The sequence below is a fragment of the Piliocolobus tephrosceles genome, chromosome 21, assembly GCF_002776525.5.
Source record: "Piliocolobus tephrosceles isolate RC106 chromosome 21, ASM277652v3, whole genome shotgun sequence".
Lineage (NCBI taxonomy): Eukaryota > Metazoa > Chordata > Mammalia > Primates > Cercopithecidae > Piliocolobus > Piliocolobus tephrosceles.
Genome location: NC_045454.1, coordinates 51373401 through 51385106, shown reverse-complemented (window position 1 = coordinate 51385106; position 11706 = coordinate 51373401). Strand labels below are relative to the sequence as shown.

Sequence of the window (11706 nt, the reverse complement as noted above, 5' to 3'; positions counted from 1 at the left end):
GGAAAAATACAAGAATTAGCTGGGTGTGGTGGTGGGCACCTGTAATCCCAGCAACTCAGGAGGCTGAGGTAGGGGGATCGCTTGAGCCTGGGAGGTGGAGGTTACAGTGAGCTGAGATTGCACCACTGCACTCCAGCCTGGGTGACAGAGTGAGACTCTGTCTCAAAAAAGTTAAAAAAAAAAAAAAAAAAAAGGTACCAAGAACTCCAAGGGCTGAGTTCAGAAAGAAGTAACAAGGACTATGCTCAAAAAGTACTAAGAGCCTGGCCAACATGGTGAAACCCCATCTCTACTGAAAATAAAAAAAATTAGCTAGACATGGTGGTGTGGCCTGCTAATCCTGGCACTTTGGGAGGCCGAGGCTGGTGGATCGCTTGAGCTCAGGAGTTGGAGACCAGCCTGGCCAACATGGTGAAATGCCGTCTCTACAAAATATACAAAAGAAATTAGCAGGACATAGTGGCATGCTTGTGGTCTCAGCTGCTCAGGAGGCTGAGGCACAAGAATCGCTTGAGCCTGGCAGGCGGAGATTGCAGTGAGCTGAGATCATGCCACTTCACTCTGTTGCGCCCAGTCTGGGTGACAGAGCAAGACTCCATCTCAAAAGAAAAAAGAAAGAGCCAGGCGCGGTGGCTCACAACTGTAATCCCAGCACTTTGGGAGGCCAAGTCAGGCAGATCACGAGGTCAGGAGATCAAGACCATCCTGACTAACATGGCGAAACCCTGTCTCTGCTAAAAATACAAAAAGTTAGCCGGGGCCAGGCGCAGTGGCTCAAGCCTGTAATCCCAGCACTTCGGGAGGCTGAGATGGGCGGATCATGAGGTCAGGAGATCGAGACCATCCTGGCTAACACGGTGAAACCCTGTCTCTACTAAAAAGTACAAAAAACTAGCCGGGAAAGGTGGCAGGCGCCTGTAGACCCAGCTACTCAGGAGACTGAGGCAGGAGAATGGCGTGCACCCAGGAGGTGGAGCTTGCAGCGAGCCGAGATGGGGCCATTGCACTCCAGCCTGGGCGACAGCGAGACACGGCTCAAAAAAAAAAAAAAAAAAAAAAGAAAGAAAGAAAAATACTAAAGATTGAGCTTAAAAGGTACCTGCTGGGTCATATGCCCGGAAGCCGGCCCTGCCTGAGACATGTGCAGGTCAGCGATGGGGCGGCAGCACTAAGACCACAGGGCAGCCCTGGCAGGAAACTCGCCTGGGTTTGGAGGTATTCAGGGAAGCACTTGCTATGTATCTGGCGCCGGCGCCTGAGAGATGACCCAGGCCCTCCTGGTTCTGCCATGAGGAGCCCTGCAGGGGAGCTCATCACTGCCTCAGGGACTCTCAAACACTGGGAGGCGAGTGTATGAGATGGGGAAAGGCCTGGGGGACTTCCTGGAGGCAGTGGCCCCGGGTGGGGGTCTGAAGGAAGAGTCAGCAAAGGCAGAAGAGGGACAGTGATCGGGCACAGGGGCCTCCCCAAGGAGAATTTGAGGCAGGAGGGGCCTGGAGAAATGAGGGGGAACCTTCTTGCAAGGGGCTGAGACAGGGCACAGAGGTGGCTGGGGCCCAGGAGCTGGTTTCATCCAAGAACCCTGGTGGGCCACAGGAGGGCTGTGATTGGACTGGTGGGGTTGGATTTGGGTTTCATCTATGTATTTATTTTCTCTCTCTTTTTTTTTTTTTGAGACGGAGTCTTGCTCTGTCCCCCAGGCTGGAGTGCAGTGGTGCGATCTTGGCTCACTGCAAGCTCCGCCTCCTGGGTTCACGCCATTCTCCTGCCTCAGCCTCCCGAGTAGCTGGGACTACAGGCGCCTGCCACCACGCCTGGCTAATTTTTTGTATTTTTTTTAGTAGAGACGGGGTTTCACCGTGTTGGCCAGGATGGTCTCGATCTCCTGACCTCGTGATCCACCTGCCTTGGCCTCCCAAAGTGCTGGAATTACAGGCGTGAGCCACCACGCCTGGCCGTATTTATTTACTTAAGACAAGGTCTTGCTCTGCTGTCCAGGTGGAGTGCAGTGGTATGATCATAGCTCACTGCAGCCTTGACCTCCTGGGCTCGAGCAATCCTCCCACCACAGCCTCCTGAGTAGCTAGGACCACAGATGTGTGCCATCAATCCCAGCCTAACTTTTTAATTTTTTTGTAGAGATGGGGTCTCACTATGGTGCCCAGGCTGGTCTCAAACCCCTGGGCTCGCTGATCACGGTGGTTCACGTCTGTAATCACAGCACTTTGGGAGGCTGAGGTGGGCTGATCACTTGAGGTCAGGAGTTTGAGACCAGCCTGGCCAACATGGTGAAACCCATTCTCTACTAATAATACAAAAAGAAACCAGCCGGGCATGGTGGCACATGTCTGTACTCCCAGCTACACAAGAGGCTGAGGCATGAGAATCGCTTGAACCCGGGAGGTGGAGGTTGCAGTGAGCCGAGATCATGCCCCTGCACTCCAGCCTGGGCAACAGAGTGAGACTCTGTCTCAAAAACAAACAGAAAGAAATCCTGGGCTGAAGTGATTCTCCCACTTTGGCCTCCCAAAGTGAGCTGTTGCATCCGTCTGGATTTGTTTTTGTTTTTGTTTTTGTTTTTTGTTGAGACAGGGTCTCGCTCTGTGGCCTAAAATAGAGTGCAGTGGCACAATCTCGGCTCCCTGCAACCTCTGTCTCCTGGGTTCAAGCAGTTCTCCTGTCTCAGCCTCCTGAGTAGCTGGGATTACACAGGCGCCTGCCACCATGCGTGGCTAATTTTTTTTTTTTTTTTTTTTGTATTTTTAGTACAGATAGGGTTTTGCCATGTTGGCTATGCTGGTCCTGAACTCCTGACCTCAGGTGATCCACCCTCTTTGGCCTGCCAAAGTGATGGGATTACAGGCGCGAGCCACTGTGCTCAGCCTGGATTTGGGTTATTTATTTATTTATTTATGAGACGGAAACTCGCTCTGTTGCCCAGGCTGGAGTGCAGTGGCACAATCTTGGCTCACTGCAACCTCTGCCTCCCCGGTTCAAGCGATTCTCCTGCCTCAGCCTCCCAAGTAGCTGGGACTACAGGCGCCCACCACCATGCCTGGCTAATTTTTTGTATTTTTAGTAGAGATGGGATTTCACTGTGTTAGCCAGGATGGTCACGATCTCCTGACCTCGTGATCCACCTGCCTGGGCCTCCCAAAGTGCTGGGATTACAGGCGTGAGCCACTGCGCCCGGCCTGGATTGGCGTTTTTTTTTTTTTTTCTTTTTTTTTTTGAGGCGGAGTCTCGCTCTGTCACCCGGACTGGAGTGCAGTGGCCCAGATCTCAGCTCACTGCAAGCTCCGCCTCCCAGGTTTACGCCATTCTCCTGCCTCAGCCTCCCGAGTAGCTGGGACTACAGGTGCCCGCCACCTCGCCCGGCTAGTTTTTGTATTTTTAGTAGAGACGGGGTTTCACCGTGTTAGCCAGGATGGTCTCGATCTCCTGACCTCGTGATCCACCCGTCTCGGCCTCCCAAAGTGCTGGGATTACAGGCTTGAGCCACCGCGCCCGGCCTGGATTGGCGTTTTCAAAGCAGCTTTGGGAGGGTGCTAAGTCACAGTGGTGGGGACAGGAGGGAGGTGAGGAGGCCGGGCTGGGCCTGGGGAGGGGACCCTGTTGGGGCGGCTGCACTCACAATCTGGGGGTCGGTGGCCACGCCGCTGCTGTAGGTGGTGGTGAGGGTGGAGGCGCAGGCTTCGCTGTACCAGGGCACGCGGCCCTGCTGGGTGGTGCTGCCCACAGAGAGCGTGTGGATGCTGTTGGTGTAGCCGTCGCAGTTGCAGTCGTCGTAGTGCAGGCCGCCGTTGCCCGAGGCCCAGATGAAGAGCGTGCCCAGCCCGCCGCGGCCCTGGGAAACCAGGAGGGGCGGGGAGGGGGCGTCGGCCTGGCCTGCCACCCTGGCCCTCCTTGGGCTCCCACTCACCTTGGTCACGCCGCGCCGGAAGGCCTCGCGGGTGAGGATGCCGGGGCCGTCCACCGTGCGGCCGTCATCCTCTGGGCCCCAGCTGGCGCTGTAAATGTGGATGTGCTGTGGCTGCAGGCTCAGCGACTGGGCCTCAATGACATCGGTGATGGTACCGTCCAGCATCCGTACGCCTGCAGAGCCAGGGCGGGAGGGCCGCTGCCACCAGCCCTGCCCTTCCCCACACCCCAGCCCACCCCGCGCCACTCCACACCACTCCCCAGCCCCACCCGGGCCCTCTCTCTGCTCCCTGGAGTGGGACCATTTGTATTGGCCCAGCAGCCCCCAAGCCCTGGAGTCTGGGGCCCTAGCACCACCCAGCAGCGACGGGGGTGGGGGGTGGGGGGCTCCCGAGTCCTCCTCCCCTGGTCTGTGGGCCCAGCTCCCCACCAGCATCACCCTCTTCCCGCTCTGTCCCCGAATGGTGCTGCTGGGGGACCCTGGGTACCTCCGATTCGGGCGTTGAAAGCGACCCCCACACCACAGAAGCCATTGTCGGCCATCGCGGCCACCTCCCCAGCACAGCGGGTCCCGTGCCTGGTGCCAGGGCCAAGAAGGGCTCCCATCACGGCTTCCATCCCCCTGCCAGGCACTAGCGCTTCCCCCGTGTGCTGTAGGAGCCCTGCTCACCGGTTCTCGTCGCTGGGGGTGTAGCGGGGCTGGGGGTCTGGGTCGTAGTCAATAAAGTCGAAGCTGGCCAGGGGGTCCTGGGGACAGGTGGGGATATGAGGGGGCTGGGAGGCATCCTTGGCTGGAGCCGGTCTCGGCACCTGGGGCAGCCCTCGCCCCCAGCCACCCGCGGTCTCACATAGTTGGCCCACAGGTCTGGGTGGTCCTTCTCGATGCCGTCGTCCAGCACAGACACCACAATGCCCTGGCCCGACAGCCCCTGGCCCCAGGCCTGCAGGACACTCAGGTCTGGTTGGGCCTCGCTGTTCTGCAGGGGGAGGCGGGGTTGTGACCCTGTGAGGGCCTGGGGTCGAGGGCGCCAGCGGCCCTGTCCCCACCCACCCTGGCTACCCGCTCACCATGTACCACTGCTTGGAGAACCAGGGGTCTGTGGGCACCACCACAGAGCGTTTTACCCGCTGCCGCAGCGTCTGCTGCTGGAACCACTGCACCTGCAGAGCGGAGGGTGGGTCAGGCCTGTCCGCTGCTCGCTCCTGGGGCCCCTTGTGGTTCAGGGAGTGAGGCAGCCCCATGCCCTGGGGCCCTGTGTTTGTGGGGGCTGCCCTCCAGCGTCCCATTTGCCCGTTGCTCTGTCTGCAGAGGGGACTGAGGCTTTTGGACTACCTGTCCTTGGGTCCCCAGACGCGATGTCGCTGCCCCGGGTGACTGCAGGTCCCCAGGTCCCCACTCCACTCCTTCCCCCAATCCCTGTTCTAGATCCTTCTCTCTCCTGCATCTGCATAACTTCCTTTTTTTTTTTTGAGACAGAGTCTTCCTCTGTTGCCCAGGCTGGAGTGCAGTGGTGCAATCTTGGCTCACTGCAACCTCTGCCTCCCGCGTTCAAGCGATTCTCCTACCTCAACCTCCCAAGTAGCTGGGACTACAGGCACACACCACCATGCCCGGTTAATTTTTGTATTTTTAGTAGCGACGGGGTTTCGCCATCTTGGGCAGGCTGGTCTTGAACTCCTGAGCTCAAATGATCTGCCTGCCTCGGCCTCCTGAAGTACCGTGATTACAGGCATGAATCACCACACCAGGCCTGGCTTCGCTCTTGCAAACCACATCGGGAACCGGCCACTGCTTTCCCTCCCGGTTCTGTAAGCAGGCAGCTGTCCAGTCCTGTTCAAGGCACTTCCTGACCTCCGAGGGCTTCCCAGGCTCCATCTCAACCCCTCAGCTTGACATCCCAGGCATTTTCTAGACAGGGCCCAGCCCGATCAGACCCAGGCCCCTTTCTGAGCACCCGGACACTGCGTCCTGAGGGCCACTGGGTGACTTTAAGCCTCCTACTCCTTGAAACCCATTCCTGTGTCGTAAAATCCCCTTCCCTCCATCCTATGACCTAGACAGTGGGAAAGGCAGGCCATCTGTCCCTCATTACCAGAGCCCCTGGGACCCAGAGGAGGGAGGGGGAGGGCAAGAGGTGCCCACTGGGTACCAGGCCCTGGCAGGCGCCATGATTTCCGTATCTGGGTCTCCCTCCCTCCTCCTGCTGTATAGACTTGTGGTCCAGGTGGGTCTGAGCCACAGAAAGCACACAGCTGTTCATAACAACCACGAGACCACAGAAGATGGTTAGTGGCCCCAGGAGGCGGCTGAGACCCCGAGAGGATGGCCTCCAGGCCAGGCTCACCTTGGGGTCTTTCTTCAGGTGCAGGCGGTGGCCCCAGTGCGGGGTCAGGGACTGCTGGACCACGCCCCGGTGCCGCAGGTGAAAGTACTGCCCATCAGGGAAGATCTGGAGATGTGGGGAAGCGGCCGCACGGATAGGACCCGGCTCCCCTGCTGAAGACCCCGAGGGCCGGTAACAGCCCCCTTTCTTGTCATTTCCCACCAGGTGCTCTCTGGGAGTCCCAGAAGCTGAACTTGGCTGAGGCAAGGGTGGGCTGAGGCTCTTGATATTTAGGAGACCTTGTGGGCTCCCTCCCACTTGTCGGGGTCTAGTCCCTTCCAAGCCCCCACTTCCTGTCCATTCCGGTCCCACCCACCGGCCCCAGGTTGACGAAGCCGAATTTGCGTGCCAGGCGCTCGACCTCCCGGTTACCCTGGGACACCCGGACGGCCCAGCTGCTGACATAGATGGGGGCTCGGACCAAGGCCCACCCCACAGCCCGGGGGCGGACGAGGGCCAAGGCCAAGACCCGGAGCAGCCACAGCGCAATCGGGGCGGGCCGCATAGAGGCGGGGCGGGGCAGGGGGCGGGGCCTGCGCAAAGCCCCTCCCTCCCGCCAAACCGCCGAGTGGATCCAGGCGTCCTCTCAGCCCCCGGCTCCATAGCAACGCGGAAGGCTTCGACTCCCAGGGGGCCTTGCGGCTACTCAGCCAAGACGGGCGCGAAGCTCTGACAGAAGCGGGGCAGGGACGCACGCCTGCCCGTCTTCCGCAGACCCACACCCTCGGGAGCCTCAGTTTTCCCATTTGTACAACGACAAGACTCTAAACCAGAGAAGCGGGTTCACTGTTGCAGTAACGCGTCCTACCCTTTCTTTGGCCTCGCCCACTTTCCAACACACTCCTCCTTCGAGAATCAGCCCGGCCTCCTATCCGGGCTAATCAGAATCATTCTTTAGAGTAATCCCGCCTCCCCCGGTAAGCCCCGCCCCATTCCCGCCCCTACCATTCCGCCCTGCCTCTTTTGTGTTCAGCCCCGCCCTCCACTGGTCTCGCCAATGAATCGCGTCCCGTTTCTCCCATCGGCTCGGATTTTTCTTAGCCCCACCCACCGGCTCCGCCCCCACTCGCGCCTCTCCTCGCCCTGGCTCCACCCCCTCAGCCAATAATCCCGTCCCCTGACGCCGCCCTTCCAATCAGCTACGTCTCGCTCCGGCCCGGCCAATCGGTGCCCTGGGCCGGCGCGCCCCGCCCTCTCCCGGCGGGGTCTGGGCAGCGGCGGCAGCGGCGGAGGGCTATGCGGCGGGGGAGACGGGGCAGGCCCCACCTCCTTTGTCCGCCCTGCCCTCCCATTGGTCCGGGCGGGGGGCCGGGGGCGGACACCGGCGCCGGGCCGGAGCAGCGCGGCTCAGGCTGCGGGAAAGCCGCGCGCGTGCAGCGGAGTGGGTGCGCGGGTCCGCGGGCGAGTTCGAGCAGCCAAACCCGGGCGCGTCGGGGCCATGGACGGCCTGAGCCAGCGCGTGGAGCGCTTCCTGGAGCAAAGGAACCTGGTCACCGACGTGCTGGGGGCGCTGGAGGCCAAGACCGGGCTGGAGAAGCGGTATCTGGCTGCAGGTGAGCCGTCGGCGCTAGCCCGTTCCGCCAACGGGCACACTGAGGCCATGAGCCCGGGGATCGCAGGTCTGACTCCCTCCCCGGCTACGGGGTCCGGTCCTGCTCGTGGAGCGCGCGGGGTGACCGCGACCTCGAGGTCCGCCCGCAACCCCTCCCTTGCCCGCGCCCTGCGACTCTGCTCCCGAGCCACCCCTCTCTAGCTTCCATCCCTGGCCGCCCCCCGTCGCCTCCTTCTGGGCGCTGGGTGCCTGCCATGCCGAAGTCCGGTTCTTCCAGTTGCCCAGTGGCCCCGGAGGGGACAAGATGCCAGTGTCCTGCGCGTTTCGCCGTCCCCCTCTCCCCGTGGACCCTGGCCTGGCTGCAACAGTGCAGATCTTCCCGTTTTTCCGAGGGGAGGCTCCAGGCGGGGAGGGGAACGGACCGTCCCGGGGGGGCTGCTCAGGACTCTCCTTTCCTCCTCCTCTCCTGCCCTAGCTCACCTTCCCCCGCTCAATGGCTTAGTGCCACCGCGCGTAAATATTTGTTAAGACGGAGTTGGGTTGTCTGACAGCTGTGATGTGGGGAGGTTGGACTGGGGCCCACAGAGCGGGAGATCCAGGCACCCCGATTGTGACTTCATTACAGTTCTTATGGGCCTTTCACCCTTGGTGACGCCGCACCCCTTCCCCTTTCCAAAACTACAGCAAGAGCATGTAGTAAGCGCTCCTTACATGCCTCTCTCCCCACCTTAAAAAAATTTTTTTTTTTTGAGACCGAGTCTTGCCCTGCCGCCCAGGCTGGAGTGCAGTGGCGCAATCTCAGCTCACTGCAACCTCCACCTCCTGGGTTCAAGCGATTCTTCTGCCTCGGCCTCCTGCGCAGCGGGGATTACAGACGCACGCCACCATGCCCGGCTAATTTTTGTATTTTTAGTAGAGAAGGGGTTTCACTATGTTGGCCAGGCTGGTCTCGAACTCCTGGCCTCAGGTGATCCGCTCACCTCAGCCTCCCAAAGTGCTGGGATTACAGGTGTCAGCCACCTTGCCTGGCCTAAAACTTTTTAAAATTAACTTTTTTAAGAGACAGGGTCTCACTATGTTACCCAAACTGGTCTCAAACTCCTGGGCTCAAGCGATCCTCCTGCTTCAGCCTCCCAAAGCTCTGGGATTCTAGGTGGGAGCCACTGCTCCCAGCCCCACTGGCTCTGCCTTCTCTTCCAGGAAGCTCTGCAAAATAACTCGAAAGGACTTGCTCTGGGCCTGGGGTGTTCTGGGTACAGGACAGTGCCACTTTTTTGAGCACCTTCTGCAGGTGGATCCCCGGAGTCCACTCCCCCCGCCATTTTCCCACCATCTGGGGGTTCCCATGCCAGGCAGCCCCAGAACAGTCTGAAGTCTGTGTCCAGACCCTGGAGGTCCCCAGGTGCCTGGTCTCATGTGCAGCGCAGCAGGTGGCATGGGCATGGCCTGGCTGTGCCTGTCCCCGGGAGCAGGTCCCTGGCCTCTGCCCTCCCTTTCCACATCTCTGGGGCCAGTGGGCAGGAATTTAGGTCACAGAGCACCCAGGAGGCAGGCAGCAGGGAGGGACTGGCTGGGGCACTGTGTCACCAGAGAGAAAACTGAGGCACAGGGAGGTAGGGGCTGCCTCTGCGCCTGTTGTATCTGAGGCATACACCCCTCCACCCCGCCCACTCCCAGTCCCATCTGCTGCTAATCGTGGGGACTGGGCCCCCCTCCACAGTTCTCATGTCCAAGGTCATCCTCCCGTTGCTGAAGCTGCAGGAACAGGGATTTAGGGGAGGGACGCCCTGGGAGAGTCACTCCTTCCCACAAGCCAGGCCTGGGGGGAGGTAGCATTCCCTCATCCCCCCTCTCCCACCTCATTTAAATCCACAAATCCCACACCCCTGGGTAACATGCGGAGAAACTGAGGAGACAGTGACCGGGAGGCCACACAGCCTCCCAGCTGGGGGACTCCTCCTACCCCTGACCTCGGGGGCTTGTGGATAAAGACTAAAGCAGGTAGGAGGGGCTGGGAGGGACTTGGGCCTCTGCCCTTTGGTCTGGAAGTGGCCTCTATCTCACTCTGCAGATAGCAGCTCCAGGGGAGGAGGAAGAAGGCTGTCCAAGCTCTCTGAAGCATGGAGGTTCCCTGTGTGACCTTGGGCAACACCCACCCACCCAGCCCCAGTTCTGGCTGTTGAATAAGATAATTCGGGGAAAGCACAAAACCTGGCACACAATAGGCGCTTAATAAATGCAGCTGTCGTAGTCATTCTTTTCAGAGTCAGGTTCAGGATTGGGGCTGAGCTGGACACACACACACCTTTTCCTCTGAACACCCTCCTTGCTGGGACTGTGTTATAGTTACCTGAAGGCACTTAATAAAGGTGCAGAAGAGCCGGTCACGGTAGCTCACGCCTGGAATCCCAGCACTTTGGGAGACGGAGGCGGGTGGATCACCTGAGGTCAGGAGTTTGAGACCAACCTGGCCAACATGGTGAACCCCGTCTCTACTAAAAATACAAAAATCAGCTGGGCATGGTGGCGAGCTCAGCTACTCAAGAGGTTGAGGCAGGAGAATCGCTTGAGTCCGGGAGGTGGAGCTTGTAGTGACCTGAGATTGTGCCACTACACTCCAGCCTGGACGACAGAGCAAGACTCCGTCTCAAAAATAAATAAATGAATAAAAATAAACGTGCAGAAAGGCATTCTGTTAACTTGTTGTTATTACTTTTTTTTGAGACAGAGTTTCGCTTTTGTTGCCCAGGCTGGAGTGCAATGGCATGTTCTCGGCTCACCGCAACCTCTGCCTCCTGGGTTCAAGCAATTCTCCTGCCTCAACCTCCTGAGTACCTGGGATTACAGGCATGCACCACCACTCCCGGCTAATTTTGTATTTTTAGTAGGGATGGGGTTTCTCCATGTTGGTCAAGCTGATCTCGAACTCCTGACCTCAGGCCATCCGCCTACCTCATCCTCCCTCCCAAAGTGCTGGGATTATAGGCATGAACCACTGTGCCCAGCCCTCTCTGTTAACTTGAAACCACAGGAGGCAGGGGCCATTACTACTCCCACTTACCAAGGGGGAAACTGAGGCTCCATGCAGCCACAGCCTTGCTCAGTGCCGGCTGGTGAGTGCACAGTCAACCAAAGGGCTCTCCTCCACCCGGGGGACCGAAATGCTGGGGTTTGCTGCCTCCAAGACAGGGGGTGGGTAGTACTGCCCCCCACCCTGCCCCAGGGACACTGGGTGATGTCTAGGGATATCTGTGGTCGTCATGACTGGGGAGCTGATGGCATGGAGAGGGCAGAGGCCAGGGATGCTGCTCAGCACCCTGCAGTGTCCAGGACAGCCACCTCCCCTCCCCGCCGAAAGCAACCAAGAATGACCCAGCCCCAAACATCAGCAGTGCCAAGGCAGAGAAACCCTGAACTAAGATAACAGATGAAACAGTTGCCTTTCTCAGCTCTGGAATCAAGTCTTCATGACAGCCTGGCCTCCCTTGCAGGTTTCTGCCATCCCTTGTATTGCAACACTAGCCTCTTTTCCCAGCGCCTCCCATAGGGCCTGGAACGAGATGGCTATCATTGCAGATTATGCTCATTCTTTTTTTTTTTGAAAAGGAATCTCACCCAGGCTGGAGTGCACTGGCGCAAGCTCTGCTCACTGCAACCACCGCTTCCTGGGTTCAAGCGATTCTCCTGCCTCAGCCTCTCAAGTAGCTGGGATTACAGGCGCCCGCCACCAAGTCTGGCTACTTTTTGTGTTTTTGGCCGGGCGCGGTGGCTCAAGCCTGTAATCCCAGCACTTTGGGAGGCTGAGACGGGCGGATCACGAGGTCAGGAGATCGAGACCATCCTTGCTAA

The 11706-nt window shown here is 59.1% G+C and overlaps 2 protein-coding genes across 2 annotated transcripts in view; one reads left to right on the top strand and one right to left on the bottom strand.

Moving 5' to 3' along the window:
* The window catches only part of PCSK4 (proprotein convertase subtilisin/kexin type 4), a 9394-nt gene extending 2584 nt beyond the window's left edge, over nt 1–6810 (bottom strand). The window contains exons 1-8 of the mRNA XM_026457291.1: nt 6622–6810; nt 6267–6371; nt 4990–5082; nt 4770–4898; nt 4592–4668; nt 4410–4498; nt 3923–4095; nt 3635–3847 (exon numbers count right to left, since the gene is read on the bottom strand). Coding sequence (XP_026313076.1) covers nt 3635–3847; nt 3923–4095; nt 4410–4498; nt 4592–4668; nt 4770–4898; nt 4990–5082; nt 6267–6371; nt 6622–6810 — 1068 coding nt within the window. The remainder of the gene's footprint in view (nt 1–3634; nt 3848–3922; nt 4096–4409; nt 4499–4591; nt 4669–4769; nt 4899–4989; nt 5083–6266; nt 6372–6621) is intronic.
* A 674-nt stretch (nt 6811–7484) lies between these two features.
* REEP6 (receptor accessory protein 6) overlaps nt 7485–11706 on the top strand; it is an 8431-nt gene continuing 4209 nt past the window's right edge. Inside the window, exon 1 of the mRNA XM_026457282.1 lies at nt 7485–7858. Coding sequence (XP_026313067.1) covers nt 7744–7858 — 115 coding nt within the window. The 5' untranslated portion in view covers nt 7485–7743. The remainder of the gene's footprint in view (nt 7859–11706) is intronic.